This window comes from Rhincodon typus, chromosome 23, assembly GCF_021869965.1.
Source record: "Rhincodon typus isolate 14 chromosome 23, sRhiTyp1.1, whole genome shotgun sequence".
Classification (NCBI taxonomy): Eukaryota; Metazoa; Chordata; class Chondrichthyes; order Orectolobiformes; family Rhincodontidae; genus Rhincodon; species Rhincodon typus.
Window position 1 is genome coordinate 20,886,704 of NC_063354.1, and position 27,025 is coordinate 20,913,728.

The 27,025-nt window shown below is 38.8% G+C and overlaps 2 protein-coding genes across 2 annotated transcripts in view; both read left to right on the forward strand.

Annotated features, from left to right (window-relative positions):
- rpl38 (ribosomal protein L38) overlaps positions 1-27,025 on the forward strand; it is a 474,590-nt gene that overhangs the window by 362,090 nt on the left and 85,475 nt on the right. The window lies entirely within an intron of this gene.
- kif19 (kinesin family member 19) overlaps positions 1-27,025 on the forward strand; it is a 181,875-nt gene that overhangs the window by 132,252 nt on the left and 22,598 nt on the right. The window contains exons 7-15 of the mRNA XM_048611035.1: positions 4,790-4,984; positions 10,396-10,542; positions 10,885-11,007; positions 13,371-13,527; positions 16,991-17,165; positions 18,081-18,279; positions 19,523-19,793; positions 22,982-23,103; positions 27,005-27,025. The exon at positions 27,005-27,025 is cut by the window's right edge and continues 134 nt beyond it. Of these exons, the coding sequence (XP_048466992.1) occupies positions 4,790-4,984; positions 10,396-10,542; positions 10,885-11,007; positions 13,371-13,527; positions 16,991-17,165; positions 18,081-18,279; positions 19,523-19,793; positions 22,982-23,103; positions 27,005-27,025 (1,410 nt within the window). The remainder of the gene's footprint in view (positions 1-4,789; positions 4,985-10,395; positions 10,543-10,884; positions 11,008-13,370; positions 13,528-16,990; positions 17,166-18,080; positions 18,280-19,522; positions 19,794-22,981; positions 23,104-27,004) is intronic.

The window sequence follows — 27,025 nt, forward strand, 5'->3', positions numbered from 1 at the left end:
TCCAGCCCTGCACCTTGTTGTCTCTTAATTTCAAGGCAGCCAGTTTTACATAATCCATATGAGTTGCCTGGGTTCGTCAGGTGATCTCTGCAGCCATTTTAGGTCAGCAGTGTCCTTTTTAATATCATTTTTAATCCATTAAAATCTCAGGGATTAAAGTCAGATAATGAAAATTGAAACAAAAACAGAAAATTGCTGGAAAAGCTCAGCAGGTCTGGCAGCATCTGTGAAGAAAAATCAGAATTAACGGGTCGAGTTTCGGGTCGAGTGACCCATCCTCAGAGTTCTGAGCTTTTCCAGCAATTTCTGTTTTTCTTCTGATTTACAGCATCTGCAGTTCTTTCAGTTTTTAATGAAAGTTGAATATTGGTAGTCCGTTTTGTTACGATTGTAATGAAGGTCTGAAATTGAAAACTAGAGTCCGTTGCGGTGACTATGAAAATATCATATGTTGTCATAAAAACTCTTCTGGTCCACTTATGTCCTTTTAGGGAAGAAAATCCGCCATCTGAACCTAGTCTGACTTACACGTGACTCTAGACACAGAAATGTGTTTGAATATTAATTGCCTTTGAAATTTCCTAGCAAGCCACTTGGTTCAAGGGCAGTTAGAAATGGGCAACAAATGCTGGCCTTGACAGTGATGTTCATGTCTCATGAAAGAATGAAGAAAATAACTGTGGTCAGGAGACATTGAGGTCACAAACAATTTCGTTTAACTTCAGGCATTTGCCATGGAGAGGGATGGAGTCATTGTTTTTTGAAGGCAGGTAATGATAGAGATCCAAAACTATGTTGTTGGAGGAAATTCATCTTCATTCGATTCTGGATGTTGGCAAGCAGTCTGATGATTTTTAGGACTGGTGGATCAGTCAAGACTGATGGTGGTGAAATAGAATGGTGGGTGTCATAAGCATTCATATGGGAATTTGTGATGTCTTCAGATGTTGTGACAAAGGATGAGAAATAGGTGGATACCAGAAATCACGATGTGGGAGAAGGAAGAGAAACCATTGCAAGTAACTCTCTGGCTGTAATGGTAAATGAAAATGGAACCAGACAAGTGTTGCCTCATCCAGTTGGACAACATTAATGCCTCATAAAACTGACAATCTCAGTTTTGAAAATTTCAATTGACCTAGCCCCAATAGTTTTTGAAAGAAAGAGTTTCATATTTCCACTACCTTTTGTGTGACATTTGCTTCTCAACATCACCCTCGAACAGTTTAGCTCCGGTATTAAGGTTATGCTCTGGACTACATTGCTGAGGAAATGTTTGTTTTTATCCACCTTGCCAAATACTTTAATCATCTTCAGCACTTCAATTAGATCATCCATTAATCTGCTATACTCGAGGGAAAACAAACCTCATCTATCTAACCTTTCCCATAGTTAACCCTTTCAGCCCCAGTGTCATTTCAGTGAATCTCTGCTGTAGTCCCTCAAAATACAATATATCCTTTTTTGAGATGCAGTGCCCAGAACTGAGCACAATATTACTGATTCAGTCAAACCAGAGCATGTTTTGTACCTTTTTCTATCCCAGTTCAGTTGTATTGGAGATAACATGCCATTTGCTTTTAAAATTATGTTTTTTTTGTCCACTAGATTATATAGATTTCTGTACATGAATCTTCAAAATCTCTCTGCGCAGCGACAGTTCCTAGATTCTCACCATTTAGAAAATAGTATCAGAGATAGTAGGAACTGCAGATGCTGGAAAATCTGAGATAACAAGGTGTAGAGCTGGATGAACACAGCAGGCCAAAGCCTTCCTGCTCCTATGATGCTGCTTGGCTTGCTGTGTTCATCCAGCTCTACACCTTGTTATCTATGTTTAGAAAATACTGTTGTCTTTCTTAGGTGCAAACTAGGAGACCTAGCACTTGAACTCCATCTACTTCAGTTTTTCCCATTCATTTAATCCATTGCAACTTTGCATCTTTCTGCTCCCGTCCAAACAATGTTTAGTGTTCCATCTAACGTAATATATTCAATAAACATGAATATATGGCAATGTGTTCCTACATCCAGGTCATTTATAGATATAATGAAAATCTGAGGCTCCACTGCAGATCTCTAGAGGGCACCATTAGCCAGATTCTACCAAGGGGAATATGTACACATTATGTGTATTTCCTCTCTATTTGCTAAGAAATGCATGCACATCTTGAAACCTTCAACCATGCACCTTCAATTCTGTATGCTTCCAGTTTTATTATTTTTGCATTTTTGATTTATAGAAAAAAAATATTGAGTCAAAAATTGAAATATTTGGAACAGTGACCAAAGACTTGGTCAGAGATGAGTTTTAAGGATGGTCTTAAAAGAAGGCAGCTGGAAATGGGAAATATTTAAGGAGGAAATTTCAGAGTATTAGGTCTAACTAGTTGAAGGTATAGCTGCTGATTAATGGATTTTTACAGCTGAACAATCAGAAAACAGAAAGCATTAAAATAAAATTACTTGAAAATTTGCACATATGACAAATGAAAGACTGGGACATACACGTGATGAACGTAGAATGTAAGATATTTTGATCTTTTTCTAAAAGTTTGTTATTCGAAAAATCCTTTAAAATCTAATAAATGATTTAGCAGTGCTGCATAATTAATCAAAATTAATTTTCAAGGCCAGTTCTGCTCATCAGATTTGATTACTCACAATGCGGTTACCAAATTGGTTACGTTCAGTAGAAAAAGGTGTAATATTTTAAGGGCTCCCCAGTTACAATATAGAGACAGGAAATTTGAAATGTACATTAATATCATGATTGCCAGCTCTGAAAGCAAGGAATTGCGGTCCACTATGCAGCCTGTTCTTGGAATTCTATGTTCTATGTTCTAAGGTGAGAGGGGAAAAATTTAAAAAGGACCTGAATGGCAACTTTTTCACACAGAAGGTGGTGTGTGTGCGGAGTGAGCTGTCGGAGGAAGTGGTGGAGGTGGGTATGATTACAACATTTAAAGGGCATCTGAGTGGGTACATGAGTGGAAAAGGTTTGGAGGCATGTGGGACAAATGTTGGCAGATGGGACGAGATCACCTTAAGGTATCTTCGCAGCACGGATGAGTTGGACTGAAAGGTCTGTTTGTGTGCTGTATAACTCTATGACTCTATGAATGAGTACAGACTTTAGGATTCCCTGACTAATTTGCACAGGTTTGGCATCCTGAAATTGTTGTCACTGCATGCTGACAGTTTTGAGTGAAATCACACTTGCCCTCCCTCCCCACTCAGCCGTCCAATGTTTCGCTAGACCTTCAGAAAAAGAAAACGAGAGGCTGTCAAGAATAGCATTTAATTCCTGGTAGTCTAATGCTTAGAGCAAAATGGAAATTTGGGGTCGGGTCAATAAATGCTGGTTAGCCAGCATTGTACGTGAATTAATAAAAAGAAAATTCATGAGAAATCAGTAATTGCTTAATGTGAGGCATTTCTGCTTTAAATTTCATATCACTTGCAGCTAAATGGAAACATCTGCAGACATCACTAAGTTTTCAAGTAGAACATGTTCAGTCCACAAGGTGTACTCAAAATCTTTATGTCCATGATCTTCAGTATTTGTAAATTAAATATTTTATGATCTTGTACAATTTACACTTTAAGGTATTGGAATCTTTTCCATGATTACAAAAAATCTGGGTAGCTGAAGCCAGAGCTCTAACCTACCCTATAAATGGATCTGTGAGGAATTGATAATCTTAGATAATTCAGTTCAACAAATTAAAGAAAACAGAATTTACCCAATTAGATTGTACAAGGTTTTACTGATATTTTATTCAATGATTTGAGTGTACTGATCAGTGTTGGGATTATAGCTTAGGCCTTCCAAGTACACCTGGAGGCTCGGTTTAAAAATTAGAGGTCTCCTGTTTAAAACTGAGATAAGCAGTTTTCTTCATCGGGTCATTTGTCTGTGGATTTTTTGTTCCCCCAGAGAGCAGTGAAGGCTGGGTGATTTAGCATATTCGAAATTGTGTTAGAGAGATTATTGATTGACAAAGGAACCCCCAGTTATGGGGGACGGACAGCAAAGTGAAGTTGAAACTGCATTCAGATCAGCACCATATTATCAAACGGTAGAGCAGACACAATGGGGGCCAAATGGCCTATTCCAACTCCTGATTCCTATGTTTGTGTATGTCAGCATTTAATTTTGCCTTGATGTAAATTATGCTTTTTGATGAAATAAACAGTTTGCCTTTTAAAAAAGTAAAATATTTACAGTGAAAGTAACATGTAGCGCATGTAGAAAACCTAATGCAAATGACACAGAAATTCCGGCTATGTATTGTCTGTAGTGATATATCTTTGTAGCTGGATGTTTCTTATTGCATTAATTGTTATGAGTATGTTTGTATATTTATTTAACTCAACTGCCATGTACTGCAGCTGGGTGTTACGAAATAAGGTGCAGTTGTGCAATATTTTCATCAATGCCATATTTACAATTTTAACTTTTTTTAATTTTTGTATACTGCTAGAAATAATACCCTAAACAATGACACCACACTTGGATGTAGTACAATGTTTCAGTCTCCATGTTGTTAAAAAGACAGAGAATCACTGCAAAAAAAGCAGGAAAGCTTTGCGAGGAGGTGAATAGTTTAAGGGAAAGCTAAATACGCACATTAGGGAGGATGGAATGCTGATGTGGTTTGATGAAGAAGGCCAGGAGAAGGCTAAGGTGGAACAGAAACACTTGCAAAGACCTGTTAGCCTCAGTAACCTGTTTCCATGCTGTAAATTCTACATAGTCTGAACTGAATCTTTTCTTTCTGATTAGATAATGCAGCTGTTGGTGAAAGGCAACAAGCAGAGAACGCAGGAACCCACAGCAGCCAACAAAACCTCTTCTCGGTCTCACGCTGTCCTGCAAGTCACTGTTAGGCAGAAGAGTCGCATCAAAAACATTTTGCAGGAGGTACGAATTGGACGCCTATTCATGATTGACCTTGCAGGATCTGAGAGAGCTTCACAGGTATGTCACATGTGTCTGAAATTCACTTGAAAGTTTGTGCTTGTTCTCTAATGGGAAGTGGGCATTGCTGGCAAGCCCACAATTTTTTATCCGTTCCTAATTGCCATTGGCGTTCAAAACCATTCGGAGGGCAGCTAAGAGTTAACCATATAGCTGTGGAGTCAGTCATAGGCCAGATTACCTTCCTTAGAGTGCATAAGTGAGTTTACAACTATAGAGGCATAGAGTCAGAGACATACATTACGGAAACAGACCCTTTGGTCCAACTCGTCCGCACCGACTGAACTGAACTAGTCCCATTCACCTGCATTTGGCCCATATCGCACTAAATCTTTCCTATTCATGTACCTGTCCAAATGTCTTTTAAATGTCGTAATTATTCCCACCTCTACCATTTCCTGTGGCAGATCCTTCCACACATGCACCACCCTCTGTGTGAAAACGTTGCTCCTTATGTCCCTTTTAAATCTTTCCCCTCTCACCTTTAAACTTGTGCCCTTTAGTTTTGGACTTCCTCTGCCCTTGAGAAAAGACCTTTGGCTATTCATTTTGTCTACACCCCTCATGATTTTATAAACCTGTATAAGGTCACCCCTCAGCCTCCGATGCTACATGGAAAAAAGTCCCAGCCTATCTTAAGAATGATGTTTTCATGGTTACTAGTATGGGGAGACTAGCTTTTGACCTTAATTGTTTATCAACTGAATTTAAATTCCACCAGATGCTAGGGCTAGCTTTGAACCAGTGCTGGCATGAATTACTAGCCCAGTGACATTACTGCTATGCCACTGTTATCCCTATTAGAACAAATCAGAGATTTATGTAAGTAGCAAATTTGAGAAAATATAAAGCTGATGTGATTATCATAAACTTGCTTTGGGCTTTATTTTGGAACTGAAATGGTACGATGTTTGTCAATAAGCCTGCAGTCAATGGCTCTAGGGAGCTGCTGCACAGAAAGCTTTCTGAAATTCTAATTATCTATCCAGAATAATTAGGCAGACACGAAGTGCACAGAACAAAGTTCAGTAAAGATTAGTCAGTGCTAAATTGAAAAGCAAAAAAAAATGCATTGGTGTTTCAATTCTATTGAAACAGGTATAAATTAAAGATTTTTAAGACCATTTATGTCATTGGGGTGCAATTTTTCAAGGTTAGGAAAGTAAAAATCTAAAAAGCTAATTACTTTAGTGGGGAGTCAATGCTCTCAAAATGATAATCAAGAACATGCGCTTAGAAAGATATTTTCTCAAAACTCATGGGTCAGTTGTTGGTGAATCTGAATCAAGTAATTGGAGTATTTTTAAAGAAACACCAAAGAACTGTGGAAGCTGGCAATCCAAAACAAAAGCAGAAATTGCTGAAGAAACTCAGCAAGTCTGGCAGTATCTGTGGAGAGAAGGCAAACTTAACATTTTGGGCCTATTGACCCTTCTTCAGAACTGATGGTACCTAGGAAAAGGTTGGTGTATATGTTGAAAATGGGTTGCGGGGAGGAGAGCACAGTAAATAGTAGCTGGATATGGAGCTCAGAGGAAGGGAACAGCTGTTGGGCAGACTAAGGACTGGGTAAAGGTCAACCATGAAGAATCAGTAGCCCTTAGGTGGCTGGGAATGGATTGGTTGTGGTAGCAGACCATATGATGGCAAGGCCCAGTGTGTGAGGGTTGGGAGAAGGAAATGGAAGAAGGTGCTCAGGCCCTAGTATTATTGAACCCAATACTGAGTTTAACATTTCAACATTTTATCAAAACTAATTTATCTACATTTGAAGAAGTCACTCTGGAGCAAAAAGCTGTGGATATTGGAGGCAAGTTTTTGAGTTCAGACTTCTGGAATCCAGTGCTTTTTTTTGTTAAAATACAATAGTATTTTGTTTTAAGAATTACTATTTTAAGATGCTCCCTAACACAATGGGCCTAGAAGGTTAAGGCTGCTAGTGCTGTTATGAAGATAAATGTTGAGTGTAGGTGCAGTAATGGAGATCCACAGCCTTATGCTAACTGACATAATAGTGGCAGAAGGGCAGAAAGGAATTGGATACGCATTGCTCAGACTGGTTCACACCACCATCTATTGGCCGTAGAAAGGAATGTGGCTTTGTTTTAAAGCTTAAAAAAGAAGCTGAATTGCTGAAAGCATCTGTGGAAAGAGAAACAGAAGTCTGTGGAAAGAGAAACAGAAGCTAAAGTTTCAAATCAATTGATCAGAATTGAGAAAGAAGCAGAGCTGGCATTTCTGCTCAATGACTTCTGATCACATTTGCGATTGTTCTTATTTTGTTGCTTTCCCTTGTAGGGCTGTTACTCTGCAGGGCAGGACTGACCAATTTTACCAGTTTTGCTTCCTGAGATGGACTCATGTGACTGTTCTTAAAAAATGTTTCTCTCACCACCTATGGCCCTGCCAAGAGTGAGTGTGAATCGTGCAGTGTGGACAAGAAGGTTTGGCCCCAGAATAAGGGCATAGTGGGTAGCCTGGTTCATGGCTAGTCAGTACTTGTAACTAACAAAAACCAAATACAATAGTTCAAATGTGAAGCACTTTAAAACCACTTGCCTGTTAATGTAACACAACTTCCTTTAAAAGGACGATTATAGCCCCATTCAAATAACCTGCGCAGAATTTTCATTCGCAGCAGAACAAATAGCGGAATATCTAGGTCAAGCATTTCAGAAGACTGATGACTTTGAACTGATAAAAACAAAAACTGCTGATTTTACCTTTTTTTCTCCAAAAAACATTGTGTTTTACTTGAAATTGGTCAGTAATTTACTGTAAAATTTGCATTTTCCAACCACTTTGTGCATTTTTCATAGAAATTTTCAACAAATGACTTCAATTCCCACTGACACAATTTTGTTGATATTCACCAACATATTCTTAAATAACAATAATTGGACTTCTGTTATTACCAGAGAGGTTTCTTATTTATCTAATGAGTGTTTTGAATGATTAGGGACACATGTATTGAATATATCCACATTTTATTCCCTTGACTATGTAATGGTTGCTGTTGAAGGAATACATGGTGTACCATGTGTATCCACTTTTGGATGGAAGAATATGTTACACTGGGCTGTTACAAATGCTGGAACATCATCTCATGTGAAAAGCAGACATTATGGCAAGATAACATGGCTACCAGAGAGGCAGCAAGAGGCTGGAGGAACGGGAACATTAGAAACCTAAGAGCTGTATGACCAGTGAGCTTTTATTTTTACCAGACTATAATATCAATTCAGAATTAGACAGTTAAAGCTGAGTGTAACTCATCCACTAGTACAAAGGATCAAAAGTAGTTGGGGAAGCAAAATTACTAAAATGTATAGAAGAAGACCTTCTTGATCAGTATATATTAGGCCCAATGATGATCAAAGAAATGTATGTTTTTGTCTATAGAATGAAGTAAGCCATGATATTTCAGTGATGGTGCATTTGGGAAAGAGTGATCATATTATCATTAGGTTTAGATTGGCTGTGCAAAAAGATAAGGAACAATAAAACGTAAAAATATTTAAGTGAATGAGGTCTAAAGGGATCTGGCCCAGGTGGATTGGAATCACAAATCAATAAGCCGAGCTACAAATGTAGGAGTATAAGAGTTGGGAGGCCGTGTTGCAGCTGTATAGGACAATGATTAGGCCACTATTGGAATACTGCATGCAATCCTGGTGTCCCTGCTATAGGCAGGATGTTGTGAAACTTGAAAGGGTTCAGAAACATTTACAAGGATATTGCCAGGGTTGGAGTGTTTCAGCTATTGGAAGAGGCAGAATAGACTGGGGCTATTTTCTCTGGAGCGTCTGAGACTGAGGGGTGACCGTAAAGAGGTTTATAAAATCATGAGGGGCATGAATAGTGTAAATAGACAAAGTATTTTCCCCAGGGTCGGGGAGTCCAAAACTAGAGGGCATAGGTTTAAGGTGAGACAGCAAAGATTTAAAAGGGACCTAAGGGGCAACTTTTTCATGCAGAGTGGTGCATGCATAGAATGAGCTGCCAGGGAAGTGGTGGAGGGTGGTACGATTACAACATTTAGAAGGCATTTGGATGGATGTATGAGTAGGAAGGCTTTAGAGGGATATGGACAAATGCTGGCAAATGGGAGTAGATTTATTTAGGATATTTGGCTGGCATGGATGAGTTGGACTGAAGTTGGACACTGTATATCTCTATGACTCTAATTATGATCTTCAATGAGGAGATACATTCTCTTAAGGGAAAGGGAAGGATATCCAAAACTAAAATTTCCAGAATACTAAATATGTAAAGATTAAACTGAAACAGAAAAAAAGAAGCTGGCTTCTGTTGATGCATATTGATACCTGGCAGCTAACAACTAATTATGAATTATAACTTTTCATGGTAGCTAGCTGACTTCTCAGCGCTGTTTCATCATAATGTCTGTCCTGTAAGCTCAGTAGATGCTTGTTTTCTAATGGTTGGCTGCTGGTTGTTGCTGGGCCGACTACTATATGTTGGCTGTCTGGTTAGAGGTACCAGCATGATACCATGTGAATTGATCGGATTTTCACTATCAGGATGACTCATGGACCATTAAAAATAATGGGTAGGTCCTGATTCTACAATCATTGACCACATTCCCAAGCTTTCCAATTTTTAGGAGTGCCTTTTACGAGTTTACATTTTGAACCTGTTCTCTGCCAATCTTACCTGACTGGAGACAGACCTGGTCTAATTCTCTAACATTTTCATGGAGTCAGACCAAATTTTTAAAGAGTCGTGCTTCATAGAACTTTAAAAATGTCATGAATCATGGTCGGCATGAGGGAGGCATTTGAAAGCTAAAAGGTCCTCCTTATGCTCCCAGTCCACTTCCCCTATTCAAGCTCTTGCCCCTTCACCCAATTCTTGAAACTGCCATACTTAGTTCAGTCTGGTACATCTCTGTCTCCACCTTATCTAAAAATGATGATTATCTGTTGGTCTGGCTCTTTATTTATATACGAATATATGGAATAGTGATTACAGCTCTCAAAAACAGCGTTTCTATTCCTCTCTCCTCAGAGTCTCAGTAGCATGTCTTTGATGATGCCAAGGTTATCATCTTATTAACATATGCATTCCCATGAAAGTTATACTCAGTCTTTTATCAATCTCACATCTTTTAACATTTCCTCACACCTTAAATCACAGATGCACAAACATAAGCACATTTAATTTTCCACATTACACCTGCTGGATATGTAATTGATTTTTTTAAAGATTTTAATTTGTGGAAAATTACATTTATAAATTAGACAAAATCTTCAATTTGATTTAATTCAAAGGTTTGTATTGCACTGATCTGCTCTGTGCCTTTGAAGATCCCACTGTTGTAGTCATCAGTTTCACCATAAGTTCAATAAATTTGTTGTAATTATTTAATTTTTCTGTTTTTTCTTCAGACACAGAACCGTGGAAAACGAATGAAGGAAGGAGCACACATCAACCGGTCACTGTTGGCACTTGGAAACTGTATTAATGCTCTGAGTGAGAGGGGAGGAAATAAATATATCAATTACCGAGACAGCAAGCTGACACGATTGTTGAAGGTATAAAAGTGTGTATGTGTATCAAGATTAGGACTACCATGTATGTCAATACAATCAACCCTTTTCATTAGCACTCAGGCATTGCATTCATCTTTCCCTGGATAGACCTCACGTTGTTGCAGGGCATATGAAATCACACTGGAACAATTGCTATTGTTGAAAATAGGTATAATTCTTCATTAAACAATATAAGTTTAGCATAAAACTGCAATTTTATTATTAGTGTTCATGTTATTTAGGTTAATTAGGTTTTCAGCACCTCTTCTCTTCAATCAATTTCCATTAACAGGCAAGCACAGGTTTTCCATTTTTTTTAGTTTATGTCCTTCTTTCCCATGACAGGATTCTTTGGGTGGAAACAGCAGGACTGTGATGATCGCTCACATCAGTCCAGCCAGCCTTTCCTTTGAAGAATCACGGAATACCCTCACTTATGCAGACCGTGCCAAAAACATTAAAACCAGGGTAAGATTCAGGCAATTCTGTCAATATATGCATATACATTATATGCACCTTTTAAATCTATAATATATATTTTTAACTAAATTAATAGATAAAGAAGCAAGAAAAATTATGATTTGGAGTCGCTTCAGTGTCACTTAACTGAATCATATTGCAAATAAAATCATTAATGTCCAGTGTTGCCGAAAAAAGAGACATACTTTTGACATTTTTCATCTTGCATTCATCAGGACAGACAAAAAAATACCAAATTTCAAAAGGATCAATAATTTATATTTCAACAGAAACGAGTGCTGATTTTAGGCAAGTTGACTGATTGATTGAGGCATTGTCAGAGATAATGTACCTGGGAACTATTGTCTCTTATGCTTTTGTTTATTTTTAAAAATGTGCAATGTCTGAATACTCATTTTTTCTCTGTAAAGGATAGGTCTCTATCTACGAATATAGCTTCTAGCAAGTGTAAGTGAGCCACATTGCAACTCTAACCAATGATCTTAATTTGGTTGTTGATGTAATTCATTGCACATTTGAGACTGGGCATAGAATTGTACAGCACGGAAACAGACCCATTGGTACAATTCGTCCATGCCGATCAGATATCCTACATCAATCTCGTCCCATTTGCCCATTTCCCTCTAAACCTTTGCTATTCAGGTACCCATCCAGATGCCTTTTGACTGCTGTAATTGTACCAGCCTCCATCAATTCCTCATCCCATTCAGCACCACCCTCTGTGTGAAGAAGTTACTCCTTAGGTCCCTTTTAAATATTTCTCCTCTCACCTTAAACCTATGCTATCTAGTTTTGGACTCCCTTACCCTGGGGAAAAGACCTTGGTTATTCACCCTATTCGTACCCCTCATGATTTTATAAACCTCTAAGATTGTTAAGCAAATGTTATTCAATCCCAGAATCATATCTAAGATTAGACATTATGTTCTGAGATTTTTCATAGAATCCCTACAGCATGGAGACAGGCCCTTCAGCCCAACAAATTCACACCAACCCTCAGAGCATCCCACCCAGACCCATCCCCCTAATGTACACATCCCTGAACACTAAGGGCAATTTAGCATGGCCAATCCACCTAGCCTGCACATCTTTGGACTGTAGGAGGAAATCAGAGCACCTGGAGGAAACCCACGCAGACATGGGGAGAATGTACAGACTCCATACTGAAAGTCAGTCGGTGGTGGAATCGAACCCAGGTCCCTGGTGCTGTGAGGCAGCAGTGCTAATCACTGAGCCATCATGTTGCCCTGTTGTGAATAGCTAAAGGGATGTGCCATTTAATATTATCCTCTAGTCAGTAGTATGTACAGCCTACATATTGACACAGAAATTCATGTACCATATTACCAAGTCAAAAAGATATTCTGCCTGCTGCACAGTTACTCATTGATTTTAAACCTTGTGTTTCCCTCCAACAATAACTAACCTTGTAAATTTATTAATTGGCTTTGAATCACCTTTAGATTTCCTGGGCTAAAGTAGCTCAATTCCTTCTCTTTCACCTTCATTTTTTAATAATTTATTTATTTGTTTGTTATTTCTTTCTTTGCTTCCTCTAGTGATTAATACCAGTTTTGATAAAGGTCCAAGTTACACCTCGTTTCTATATTCCTCCAATTCTTTTTATCTTACAGTAAATTGTTACACTGTTCGAGTGAATTACTGCACGTAAGATACTAAGTGTACATGTGGTAAGTAGGTCAGAAGTTCAAGTTTAGGACTATTGTTCAGTTCATAATTCAGCTACATGTATAAGCAACTTTCAGAGAGTTGCACTGTATCTAAGACAAAGATTATGTTTTCTTTTCTCCAGTTCAAGTGCATGCCCACTCTTTATGAACAGCTTTTAGCTTGAGGCATCACCAGCAGAAGAACACAGAGTTGAGCAACTTCTGGTATTTAAAAAAAAATTGGGTATTTGTAAGATTTAGAATCAATCTATTCCCAGAGTTCTAGCCTTGACTCTACAGAAAAGGAATTCAGTTATCTCTGAAAGGATCAAATCTTTCAGAATAGATACAGATACTGGAATGTTTCCTAGGTGTTTTTTTTTTGACATGACTTACTGCAATTTTTTTCCCCTAACATAATAAAGCCATTATTTCACAAGAACATCAACTCATCATGTACTTTTCATCACATTCTTTCTACACATAGAACATTGTGTAGAGAAATGGAAATTCAGAATAAAATGCAAGGAACAACAATTTCATTTTGATCCCAACATTGGGAGAGAGGGAATTTCATGTACAAGCTATAGTTGAAACTTCAATCTAGTTTGCCATTACCCATTGAGTAAGGGTAGTTTTGGCATATCCAGTGTCTAATGGGAGTCTTATTTCATGCACCAGGTAAAACGCAATTTGATGAATGTGTCCTATCACATTGCTCAGTACACCAATATTATCTCCGACTTACGCAGTGAAATTCATCGTTTGAAGAAAAAGATAGACACGCAACGGATACAGCAAACAAAAAACGATAAAGCTGACATACGCAATGTGCAAGGTGAGTGACAGGACTGAATAGTGGACAGCATCTTCTGTTACACAGAAACAGACACTGAGCCCACTCTCCTGTCATTTGTCAACTCACTGTCTCTGTTCATTTGAGAATTCTGTGATATAAGATGTCCTTTAATTTTAAACACAATTTGTAAATTATCATTGGAGCAACAGTCTATCTGTACAAGTTTGTAAATAACTTGTTTGGTGGCTTCAAGACTATTATAGGTTTCATCAGTTCACAGCAGTCAAGAGCAGTAATTCTAAATGATGAATTAAGACATGAGCCCATTTTAATTTGGCGGCAATTTTGGACAGGCTACATTTGAGCTTGTGTCAAAATAAAGTCATGTGAAATTCAATTCTCTAGTCTTATTGGATGATCTTTTCAACTGTTTGTATAGTCTGGAGGCCACCAAGCCGAATCACAGCAGTAGGGGCCTTTATTTTCCTTGTGGGGCTGCTGTCTGGCTCCACAAGAATTTTGTTTTAAAGTACCAATGTGTCCAACATGCAAATTAGGGGCAGAATACGCCATTCAGCCCTTAAACTTTCCCTGCCATTCAATAGGAACATGGCTGATCTGATTGTGACCCCAACTACCCCCTGAAAATATTCATTGAAAATATTCAATGACTCTGCCTCCACTGCTTTCACAGGAACAAAGTTCTGTAAAGGGAAACATCCACTCAACATCCACGGTATCAAGTCCCCTCAGGATCTCAGATGCAAGAATAAGATCACCTCTTATTCCTGTAAGCACCAATGGACGCAGGACCAACCTGTCCAACCTTTCTCATTTAACTTGGGCAACATTGGACCAGGCTGGCATGGTCTGGTGATATGAATTCTTTTGTTATTCTTGGTGGAAAGAGATATCCTGCTTCTGCATCAGTCTATCCACTAGGACCTACAAGTCCCTGACCACAAAGGGAGGTGCCAATTTTACCTTCTCTAATAAGTCAGAAAGCTTAAAGGGCAACGCTGGATTAATAGCATTTGTCTGAATGCACAATGGCCTTTTAAAGAGGGTGATGCCAGTCAGTTCTGTGATATTCTGATGAGTTACTCTGGGAATGGTGGGTGGTAACTTTTGGCTAGAATCGAGTGAGAGAGGCTCCCTAGGGGCAGGCTAATGTGCTGAATGAAGTGAGTTTGGTAAAAATGGTGCGAGATCTTGTTAGGCCTTGCAGAGAAAATCCTTGGGTGAAATTTGATGAAACTGTTGCTTAGCCAAAGAAACATGATTCACCCTGTAGTACATTACCTCTGTGTTTCTGTTGACATCTGGGATAGTTTCACTCACGCAGAAACAGAATTAGATGAACAGTCTCAACAACTCAATAATCGTCAGTGCTCCATTAAACTTAAAGCTATCACACAAAAAGGAAAGGATCGACTTCTTAAAAGTCACAATATTCATATTGGCTCAAGGCGAAGGTTAGCAACAAAAAATGAGTTGTCATAAAGCTATACACAAGCAGCTAAACACATTTTCCACAAACTGGTGAGGACGCAGCTGAACAGTTATATGTTTGTCTCGATCACAGTCACTATACCTCAAGTAATTCACAGGATGTGAGACGTTTTGAGATGTGATAACTCAAAAATGCAAATCTTTATGAAATAAAAGTGTTCAGGACTAAATTATCCAATTGACATAGCATTCATTATAATAGCATCCCCTATTCCTTTGCTGGAACATTTAAAACTGCTATTCTCACTTTTCAGCCAATCACTCCTCTTTTCAGCCCCTTTCTGCCATTTGCGACCACTCTCCCCTCATTGTGTCTCTTTGCAGCCCCTCTCCCCACTTTGCAGGTCTCCTCCTGCCCCCATAGCTCCGCCCTCTGTTGTCTCACTTGCCTACCCCACAACTCACCAGAGACCTGACCTCATTTCCTGGTCCCTGGCCTCACCACCCTTCGGCTCCATTACCTCCAGCCTCAGAAACCTCAACTCCTCAAGCTTTGCTTTCTCTGGCCTATAAGCCTTGCTTACTGCTGCCATTCATCATTTCACTACTCCTTTTCATAGTGAACCAATAGCAGCAAATGTGAGAAAGACCCAGTCTATGATTGGAGGTTCATGTCCTAGCAAATTCTGTCACTGTTTACAGGGACATTTTTTTCCTCTGGTTGTCTCCCCCAAGTGAATTTTCATGGGCATTTTGTAGACTTTCCAGGGTGAATATGCCCCATGCACCAGTGTACTTCAAGCATTGCTCTGAAACACCTCCTTAAATGTTAAATGTCTGCAAATGTGCCTGTACTGACATGCCCCATGACCTAATTTCCCAATTCACTTTAACTAGTGCTGTTTTCATGCCTTCATAATTGTTCTTAACTATGTTTAAAACACTTGTCCTAGATCCATTTTTCTCTCACTCAAACTGAATGTGATATTCAATCACATTTTGATCCCTGCTATCCAGGGGTACCTTCTCAATGAGAGGTGATTGATTAACCCTGTCTCATTGCACATTCTGAGATCTAGTATAGCCTATTTTCCGTTTGGCTCAAGAATATGCAGGTCTAAGAAACTGTCCAAAAAATGCTCCATGAACTCATTGTCCAGGGTGCCTTTGCTAATCTGATGTCTCCAATCTGAATCACTAGAGGACTAATGCCCCGTTTACATTTTTCCTTTTAATGTAGCTGTACAAACCTTACTATCTATTTTTATGTGTCTGGCTGTCTTTCTCTCATACCCAAATTTCTTCCTCCTTATTAGCCTTGATTAAAGTCATCCATAATTATTAACATTCCTTTATTGCAGTCCCCCAGTATTTCTTTCCAAACACCTTATCATCCAGTGTGGTAACTGTTTAAAGTCTATATGCCACTCACCAAGAAAATCTTAGTTTTACTAGTTCTCTGTCAAATTGATTCTACATCTTGATCTCCAGAGCGAAAATAACCTCTCTCTGTTGTACCATTGCCGTCATTAATTAACAGAGTTACACCTACACATTTTCCTAGCTTCATATCCTTCACAAATGTCATGTACACAGATAGGTCCCAGACTTTGACTGCTTGTCTCAGTTACCTGCAAATAAGTTGGGTTAAAATCACCTCTATAGAAATAAATTGAATGGTCAAATGGGGTTCAAAGCACAAGCACATCTGTAATGATCTGAAAGTTTGAGAGTCTAATCACAATATATTATTCAAATGTTGCAAAAGCTTTTATCATCTCTGGATAATTTTCTGCTTCATATGGTATTTTGCTTCTGTGGATTACATTGTTCCATTCTGAGATGATGTGATCCATATCTATCTTAGTGGGTGGGCTTGTGCACTAGGAGCAGGCAAATTATATAGATCTGATGATACAAACTTCTGTGGTGTGGTTTATAGAGTTTGACTAAAATAGTACTTAGAAGCCTTGTAGTCATGAATTTTGATGCTTTTGCATGCTGTATCTTGTAAAGGAAAATGTCAGTTTTATTTACTTTGTTCTTTTAGCTGAAGTACAGCTACATTCCTCTTGCTATGACAGACGGGCGATGGAAAGGCTTCGTGAACATCTGATTACTGCCTTTCGAGAACAGATGGACATCCGGCGTAATCTGCTGGAGCTGGACAGCAACAATATGCAAATTCAAGTTGACACATCCAGGCACCTGCTAACTATCGCAGAGTAAGTATAATTCATATTTCCCCAGTACTCACTGGAAATGTTGTTTCCTGCCAGCTTGCACAATGGTGAATATATGAAGAGGAACAAATAAGTAGAATCAGCAGAGAAGATGATAACTCTCTCAAGATTTTTGTTTGTTCCAACTGGTTATAGAGACAAGACACAATTTGTCTTATGTTAAGGCCTTCAAAGAAATCAATAGAAGTAATACAACATTAAATATCCCTAAAACCTTAAATGTCATTTGTATATCATTGTTGCTCAACTACTGATCACTTATGACATTAATAACTTGCAAAGTTAATGGAACTTGAGTAAATCCTGTACTGCACTCAATTACATTGTAGTTTCATGACTAATAAGGTAATTACATGCTGCATCTTTCAAGTTGTGATATTGTTCATGGATTTGATGCATCAGCAAGCAAAGTACATCAAACAATTTGCAATCTGTATTGAAAATATGCCCCTTTCCTTTGTGTTTTCTGTCAGGTGACTGCTGCCAGGAGCTCAACATATGAATGTTGGTTTTCCCGTTTTGATGCTTGCAATAGTAAATAGTCTGTTGACGGTCACTGTCTCAATGCATACACAAAGAATTACTCTTCAGCTAAAGTACCAGGGAACAACTTGCACCTATGGAACTAAAGCCTTACAAAGAAACAGTGACAGCAAAACATAGATTGTAGTTTGTACTATATACAAATTATTGATAATGTGGAACCTAAAAGGGTTAGGGGTGCATAGGATAAGGCAGAAATCTAATAAAGCTTACAAATAATATTTGCTGTTGCCTATTTCGACAATGGCAATGCAGAAAAAAGTCAGTGTTGCTTGAACAATGTAGGCCAAAGCTGGTTATTTGATGGTGAACTGATTAAAGTGTGAAATAAACGTCATCTCATTGTTCCTGCAGCTGGGTACAGGAAAAGGCTCGGAGAGCCAAGAAATGGAGGGAAGAACACCGAAAGGAAGTCTACAGCAAAGAGGATAGTGAGAAAGATTCAGACACTGGAGATGATCAGTCTGATGTTATGGAGCCAGCCGAGGTAGCTGTCGCCCGGGAAAGTATTGCTGCACTTGTGGCTGAGCAAAAAAGATTAAAATGGCAGAAGGTAACCAACTCAACAGCTGTTGTCTAAATCACTGTTTATTATAAAATAACTCTTGAATTTCCTGGAAGTAATACAGGTGTTTAACTTTGATTTAACTTTGAAAGTTTTGAAACAGTGATTTGGATTTGAAAGTCTCTACACTTGCTTGTGTGGCTGCCGAAATATGATGGCTTGTATTAGCTGTAATGGAGTTTATTAAAAAAAACTTTAATACTATTTTTCATAATTTGGTTGAAGTATATAGTGTAATGAATTGCACATTGTAATTTGCAGTCCCTTTGCTCTACAGAAATGCATCTTTTTATGCATTGAACCCATATCTATGTCAGTAGCTTTCATTGGTAGCTTAGTTAACAAGTCTCTTATACTTTATTCGAAGAGGTTCTGTACTTTTTGCTTTATTTTTGACTATTTTTGTTACCAATCATTTTTCTCTTTCTCTGAAGATGTGGCTTGTTTCCTATGAATCTTTCACAAAGCCGGTTGTAATTACAAACACTTACAAAACACTTTTTTTTAAATGAATACAGTCTGATTGTTGAAACTGTATCAAAGAGTAGGTCCTTTTAAACAACTTTTAAATATAAATTAGCTGACTTTATCTTGTACAAAAAGGCTCCATTTTCTCAGGCAGTTGTGAGGAATATAATGTTTGTACTGGGCCTTTTTACTTTGACCAATAGTAGTCCTTGATTAACCCAAGTTCAAAACACATTTTAATGTCTGTAACACAAAGCAATCTTACACAGATGTTTTGGCAGACTGCACACCCCTCAGTAGTGCTATCTTTCCTGAACATTCCCCTTTATGCTCACCTAGGTTTCCTCCTAATCCAGATACAGTTATTTCTTAAAGGAGCCATTCTTACTTGGAACCAATGCACTCGGTCACCCTGCTCCTGTCTGCTATGTTATATGTGCAGGTCCATATATTAAGGACGTTTAACAGTTGCAGAATGTAAACCTTGCTTTCATGTTTTTATATTGATCTCTTTAAACATTGTGACTTTATTCTTTGTTTGTACAAGCATTGAGTTTGCCAGTGGAAGGAATGTCCCCTTTGTAGCATCCACTTTCGATTAATTGCAAAAGGTAATCCAGCATAAAATGAATACAGAGTGAGCCAACTACAATTACTAAAAGTTGACTAATCTTATGGAGAAGTTATTAACGTGTTTAAATTATGCTTCACTTAATCTATTGTACCTTCAAAACTCTAACCAGTTTTTCCCTGCCCCCTGAAGGTTGAGTTGGAGAAACAATTCACTGACATTCGATCGCGTGCTCATAGACTGGAGGAGCTTCTTCCCAAGAGGATCAGCAGTGAGCAACAACGAGAGGTTTTGAGCCTGCTCTGTAAGGTGCATGAACTGGAAATTGAGAAAACCGAAATGCAGTCCAATGCTTTACTTAAGGACAATGTCATACGGCAGACAGATTATGTCATTCAACGTTTTGAGCAGCATAGGCAGCTGTGTGCTGAAATTATTCAACAACAGCGGCAGATCATAGATGGTATGACAGCATTTAATTCCTACAATTTATGCATTTTGTTCATTTGGATAAGTACAGGTAATCTGCTTCACAATTTATCTTTGCAAGTCTCCATTTGTATGCGTGTATGTAAATATATATGAATGTGTTGGCATCTGTGTCTATGCGATGTATGAAGGACTGTAGACTTTGCATGCCAGAAGTTCCTGTTAAAATTGCAACTATTTTAAAAATGTACAGTCACTATATTTTACTACTAATGAACTTCCTATTTTTGGACGTAGAATCATAGAATCCCAACAGTGTGGAAGCAGGGCATTCAGCCCATCAAGTCCACACTGACCCTTCAAAGAGCATCCCACCAGTCTCAACCCCTACCCTATCCTGTAACTCTGCATTTCCCATGGCTAATCCACTTAGCCTGCACATCCCTAGACACTATGGACAATTTAGCATGGCCAATCCACCTAACCTGCATAGTTGGGATCGACCTGTCAGGATAGGGTTATGTTTCAAGTTTCAAATGGTGGCCCAAATCATGATTTTGCCTCTTTGAAATGAGAACCATTAAAACAAAGAAGATGGGAACAGAAGTAGACCATTCAACCCTCGAGCCTGCTCTGACATTCTTTATGATCATGGCTGATCATCAAGCTTAATAACCTAATCCTGACCTCACTCCATATCCCCTGGTCCCTTTAGCTATGAGCTATATTTGCATCCTTCTTGAAAACACATAGTGTTACAGCCTGAACCACTTTTTGTGGTAGTGAATTCCGTAGGCTCACCACACTGTTGGTAAAGAAATGTCTTCTCATTGCAGTCCTAAATGTTTACCTATTATCCTTAAACTATGACCCTGATTCTGGACTCCCACACCATCGGAGACATCCTTCCTGCATCTAACCTGTCACACCCTTTTAGAGTATTATAGGTTTCTATGTGTTCCCTCTCAATCTTCTCAACTCCAGCGAGTACAATCATAACCAACTCAATCTTCTCCTCACACATTAGCCCTACCAACCCTGGAATTAATTTAGTCAACCTTCACTGCATTCTCTCTGGAGCAAAAACATGCTTCCTCAGATAAGGAGACCAAAACTGCACACAATATTCCAGGTATGGCCTCACCAATGCCCTGTGTAATTGCTGCAAGATACCCTTGTTCCTGTATCAAATTATCTCACTGTGAAGGCCAACATACTGTTTGCCTGCTTTACTACTTGCTGCACCTGCATGCTTACTTTCAGTGACTAGTACACAAGGACACCCAGGTCTCATTGAACATATCCCCTCTCTCAATTTACAGCCATTCAAATAATAATGTGCCATCCTACTTTTGCTGCCAAACTGGATAACCTTACATTTGTCCACATTATACTGCATTTGTCCACACACTCAGCCTGTTGAAGTCACACCGTAACATCTCTCCATCCTTCTCACAGCTCACCCTTTGACCTAGCTTTGTGTCATCTACAAATTTTGAGATTTTGCATTTATTTCCCTCATCTAAATCATTAACATGCACTGTGAATAACTAGGGCCCTAATTCTGATAGAGAACATCATACACGTACTGATCCCTGCAGTACTCGACTAGTCACTGCCTGCCATTCAGAAAAATACCCATTTACTCCCACCCTTTGTTGCCTGTCTGCTAACCAGTTTTCTTACCATCCCATTACATTATCTCCAATCCCGTGTGCTTTAATTTTATACAGTAACCCCTTACATTGGACTTTGTCGAAAGACTTCTAAAAGTCAAAATAAACCATGTCCACTGGCACTTCCAATCAACTCTACTAGTTACATTCTCAAAGAATTCCAGTAGATTTATCAAGCATGACTTTCCTTTGTAAATCCATGCAAACTGTGTTTGATTCTACCACTGTTTTTTAAATGCACTACTATAAAATCTTTGAAAATGAACTGTAGTGTCTTCCCCACTACTGACATCAGACTCACTAGTCGATAATTCCCTGCTTACTCTCTGCCTCCCCTTTTAAAAAGTAGGTTACATGTGCTACCCTCCAATCTGTAGGAACTGTTCCAGTGTCCAAAAAATCTTGGAAGATCACCACCAATGTATTCACTATTTCTACGGATATTTCCTTAATTACTCTGTGTGAATTATCAAGTCATTGGGACTTATCGGCCTTCAATCCCATCAATTCACTAACACTACTTCTCTACTAATACAAGTTTGCTTTAATTCCTCCCTCTCACTAAACTCTGTATTCCCCATCATTTCTGGGATGTCATTACTCATGTCCTCCTTTGTGAAGACAGAAGTGAAGTACAAATTTAGTTTGTCAGCCATTTCTTTGTTCCCCATTTTAAATTTCCCTGTTTATGACTAAGGGACCTACATTAGTCTTCACCAATCTTTTTCTCTTTACATATCTGTAGACACTTTAACAGCTAGTTCTTATGTTCTCTGCAAGCTTACACTCATTCTATTTTCTGCTTCTTAATCAATCCCTTGATCCTCCTTTGCTGACTTCTAAACTGTTTCCAAACCTCATGTCTGTTGTTTTTCTTACCAATTTGTATGCCTCATTTTTGCATCTAATACTATCTCTAACTTTGCTTTTAAGCCATGGTTTGGCAGTTGTCCTCTTTGCACTCTTGCACCAGATAGGAATAAACAATTTTTGTAGTTTACCCATTCATTCTTTTAAAGTTTGCCAATACCTTCAGTAATATTTCCCAATCTATCATAACCAACTCACGCCTCATGTCATGATAGTTTCCTTACTAACCCGAGTCTCAAAATCAACCACATCATTCTCCAGCTTGATGATGAAATCTGTAATACAATGCTCATCACCCAAGAGGTCTCTCACAACTACATTACCAATTAATCCTTTCTCATTGCATAATACTCAATCTAAAATGACCTGTTCTTTAGTTGGTCCCTCAATATGTTGGTCCAAAAAACCATCTCGTATACACATCAGGAATTCCGCCTGTATGGTATTGCGACTAATTTGATTCACCCTCTGCATATGCAGATTAAAGTCACCCATAATTCCTTTACTGCATGCATCTAAGACTTCCTGTTTAATGTCATTCCCAACATCACCAATGCATTTTGATGGTCTATATACCACCCTCACTAATTTTTTTTTTTGCCTCTTGTTGTTTCTCAATTCTACCCACACACATTCTGCATTATCTGAGCTAGTATTTTTCCGTGTCTTTTGCTAGATCACAACCTACTGGTTCCTTCACAGTTGGATGAGTTGTATGAAATTTACTTGAGAGAGCTGGAAGAAGGCAACCTGGACCGGATAGTAGCCATCCACACTGTCACAACAAGAACCCTGAAGGTACAGCATTACTAGTGAACATATAAAACTATTAGCTTTAATAGGTGAGAAAAAAAATTCTGTCTTTCAGAGATTTACTCTATCAGAGTTATTGCTCTTCAAAATTTATTTTGCTGTTCTTGGACCGATTAAGTTTTAATGTAGATTGTTAAACTTTAGAAATGATCTTTGTTTGTCTATGTTGACACTAGGTCTATGCTCATTTTCAATGGAGTGCAGTGTTTTGAATTTTTTTTTACCTCATATTAGATTCAGCATTTAAAATTCAAAACATTCTGTTGAAAATAGTTTATTGTGATTAATGCAGCATGAAAATTGATGAGACTTTTGGTTCAATAAACAGGTTTATTGGAGGGCAACATCAACATTAATGGGGGGAAGAGGTTCTTCTTGTTACATTATCTAGAAGTTAGGGACTCTCTGTAATACCTGGGTGGACAGCCTCTTCATGATTCTGAAATGGACTGGACTATCTTTTATACATGGGTTATAATTGTATCATTTTATTCTTTTTATGTTTGTATTCTCGCATAGTTTGTGGGTGTTGTCGGCAAGGTCGGCATATCTTGGCCGTCACCAGTAGGTGTTGAAATTGAGCAGCTTGCTTGGCCATTTTAGGATCAATCACATTATTATGGTGTTGGAAACACATATAGGTCAGACTAGTTGGGGATGGAAGACTTTCTTCCCTAAAGGACACTAGTGAACTGGATGGACTTTTATGAAAATCAATGATAGTTTAATGGTCGCCATCACTGGGGCTTCCTTTCAGTACCAGATTGTTATTAATTGAAGTTAAATTTCACTAGCTGCTGTGATGGGACTTGAATTCATGTGCTCAGAACATTTGCCAGAGCCACTCGGTTATTAGTACAGTGACCATTATGCTATCGTTTCCCTCTACATCCATTGATACATAAAACTGGATGGAGTGTTTAACGAAAAGTTGCCTATTCAAGCAGTGCCTATCTGTGGGATTCGAAACAGCTCCAATTCCTCCGAAATAGCAAGCAAAGGGCATGCATTAGTTACAATCCCAAAGTGTGTCCCCCTTCACATTGGTAAAGGTAAATAAGTCAATGTGCAGTGCCTATGTCTGCAGGTAATTGCATATGCAAAGAGCCTGATTCAAATCGCATCCTACAATTGGTTTCTTTGAAGCTAGTGTTGGCTGAATTCAGGAAAATCTGGTTGACATGTAGCCGAACAAGTCACCCTCAAAGAAATCACTTGCTAGGGCAGAACCAACAAGTAATTTTTTTTTTTAAAAATTGTTCCTTGAATCCAGAACCACGTATTGCAAATATGTTTTTGCCAATCCCATATTCACAAGAATACATCCAGTTATCTCTCTCCGATCCCATCTCTGTCTTCTCTATCCCTTTCCCAGTTTCTGTGGTTACCCAACCCCCTTAGTCACAACACCTACAGATTTGATCACTTATCCACACCTCAGCACCTATTCCATTCGAGTTTTAAATTCATGCCTGCACCTTGAGCATTTAATTTCAATTAAGCCCAAAGCTCAGTATTGGGTGTGCTTAGGCCTGAGCATTTCAGGTACAACGCTTATTCCCTGCACCCTGATCGAGAAATGAAGGCACCTGATTTTCTGGGTCAGACGTTCCAAAAACTGCAGTCCACACTAATTCACAACAATTTCTTTTGGCAGCATTGAATGTGTTGCATATTCTACCAGACACACGCACACATGTGCATACACCATGCTAGAAACAATACAAGCACAAATTCCCACCAATTAAAGATTAAATGTATCATCTCTCTGCACTATCAAGTATCTGGATGTAAAAGTCTGGGTAGAAATTGCAAAGAAAATGGTATGAGTATAAAAACTGTTATTTTATCCAACAGTAAAGCTGCCAGCACTTACTTTCGTTATAGAAGTGCAAAAAAATTGTGTATTGCCTCTGCCAATCTACTGCTTCCTTGGCAATGTTTAGATTCCAACCCCTAGTACTTATATATATTTTTAATAGATTGCTTCATTATACATGTGCTGGATCATTTGGATACCCTGAGAAGGAAGATGTGTCTACCCTGACAAAAACACCAAATCCTATGTCAAAGCAAAACCAAAACATTCATGATTGGGACTATAAGTTATTTAACTGTCAGGAATTCCAAGAAATGCAATGATTATAAGTCTAATTATTTATTCCTTCCATGTGTGCCATACAGGATCTGAAGATTCTTTCTGCAGCAGACATAAACTCTTTGCACCAGAGATATAACATCATGATAGCTTCTATAGTTGTATGCTGAAAAATACAAACACTTGTCATTTGTCATCAGCACTGTCCCATCAAATGCATTGTGCATCCCACTTTGCAACATGCAGCAGACAACAAAACAGGTTACAAAATTCAAGTCTGTTCTAGATATTTTCTGAGGTTGAATTTCTCTCCCCAAGCAGATTTTTGGTCCGTAATGATCAATATTGCCCAGTTTCTAGCCATATTTTAAAAATTGTATTCATTCATGAGGTGTGGCTGTCATTTATTACTGATTCCCTTTTGCATTTAAGAAGGTGATAATGAACCCCCTTTTGCAGTCCATGTGATGAAGGTGATATTGTGGGGACAGAGACCTTGGATTTTCACCAGGTGCTGATGCAATGGCACCATAATACTTCCAAGTAAAGATAGTATATGCCTTTGAGGGAAACCTGCAGATGTTTGGTGTTCACAGCGCCTGTCCTTCGAGATGATATTTGTCATGAGATGACAAGATGCTGTTGAAGGAGTCTGGGAGAGTTGGTGCATGCATCTTATAGGTGACAGATCTGTTGCCAGTTATGCAGGCTGCTTTGTCCAGGTGGAAGGACTTTGGGGGAGTGAGGAAGTGACCCATACTAACCTCTGAACTGTTGTTGTGACTAGTCCACTTAGGTTTCTGGCTAATAGTGATCCCCAGATATTGATGGTAGGGAACTAAATGATGGTAATGCTATTAACTATCATGGGGACACATTTAGACTTGCTTTAGCTTGATACTTGTGTGGCTCAAATGTTATTTGCCAACTGTTATCAAGCCTGAATATTATCACAAGAATGTAAGAATAGAAGGAAGGATAGACAAGTAGTGAGAGATAACAGTATAGATCTAAATCAGGATAGAGTGAAGAGACTGAAGGCGTGTCCAAGTCCACGCTGGAATCACACTCCGTGCCTGAGTGACCCAGACATGACGGAGGAGACAGGGACTGAAGAGCTACTGTAAGGATGTTCTATGGCCAGTGGCGCTCAATAGAGTGTCAATATAGAGGGGAACTTGCAAGTGGTGGTGCATCTGTAAGTGGAGGGAGTGGAAGTTGAAGGGGGTGAAGGTCTCAGTGCAGTGCTGGCAGTGGCCATTATTCCCATGGCGGTCTTACTGGAGGGCTTCTGGTCTGATTACCTGGATGCTGCCGTTGGCAGGATTTCTCACTGCTATGACTTGATTCAGTGAGAGACCCACATTGTCCGGGTAACTGCCTGATTCCATTACAGTAAAGTTGAGCCTCCCATGGAAAAACAGTGTGGGTCTTCCACCAGTTCTCCAAGTGGTGGGCTGGACCATTGTAACTGCAACTAGATCCCATTCAAAGTTATATAATAATCAATAAACACTTTATTCAAGAAACTAATATAACACTAGAATGAAATGTCATGAGTTAAGTATTTAATCTTGCGTAATACTACAGCAAGGTTTCTAGATCAAGTGAAAAACAAATAAATTATCACAGTGGGAGATAGTAAGAACTGCCGATGCTGGAGTCAGAGATAACACAGTGTGGACCTGGAGGAACACAGCAGGCCAGGCAGCATCAGAGGAGCAGGAAAGTTGAAAGCATCAACTTTCCCGCTCCGCTGATCCTGCCTGGCCTGCTGTGTTCCTCCAGCTCCACACTGTATTATCTCTA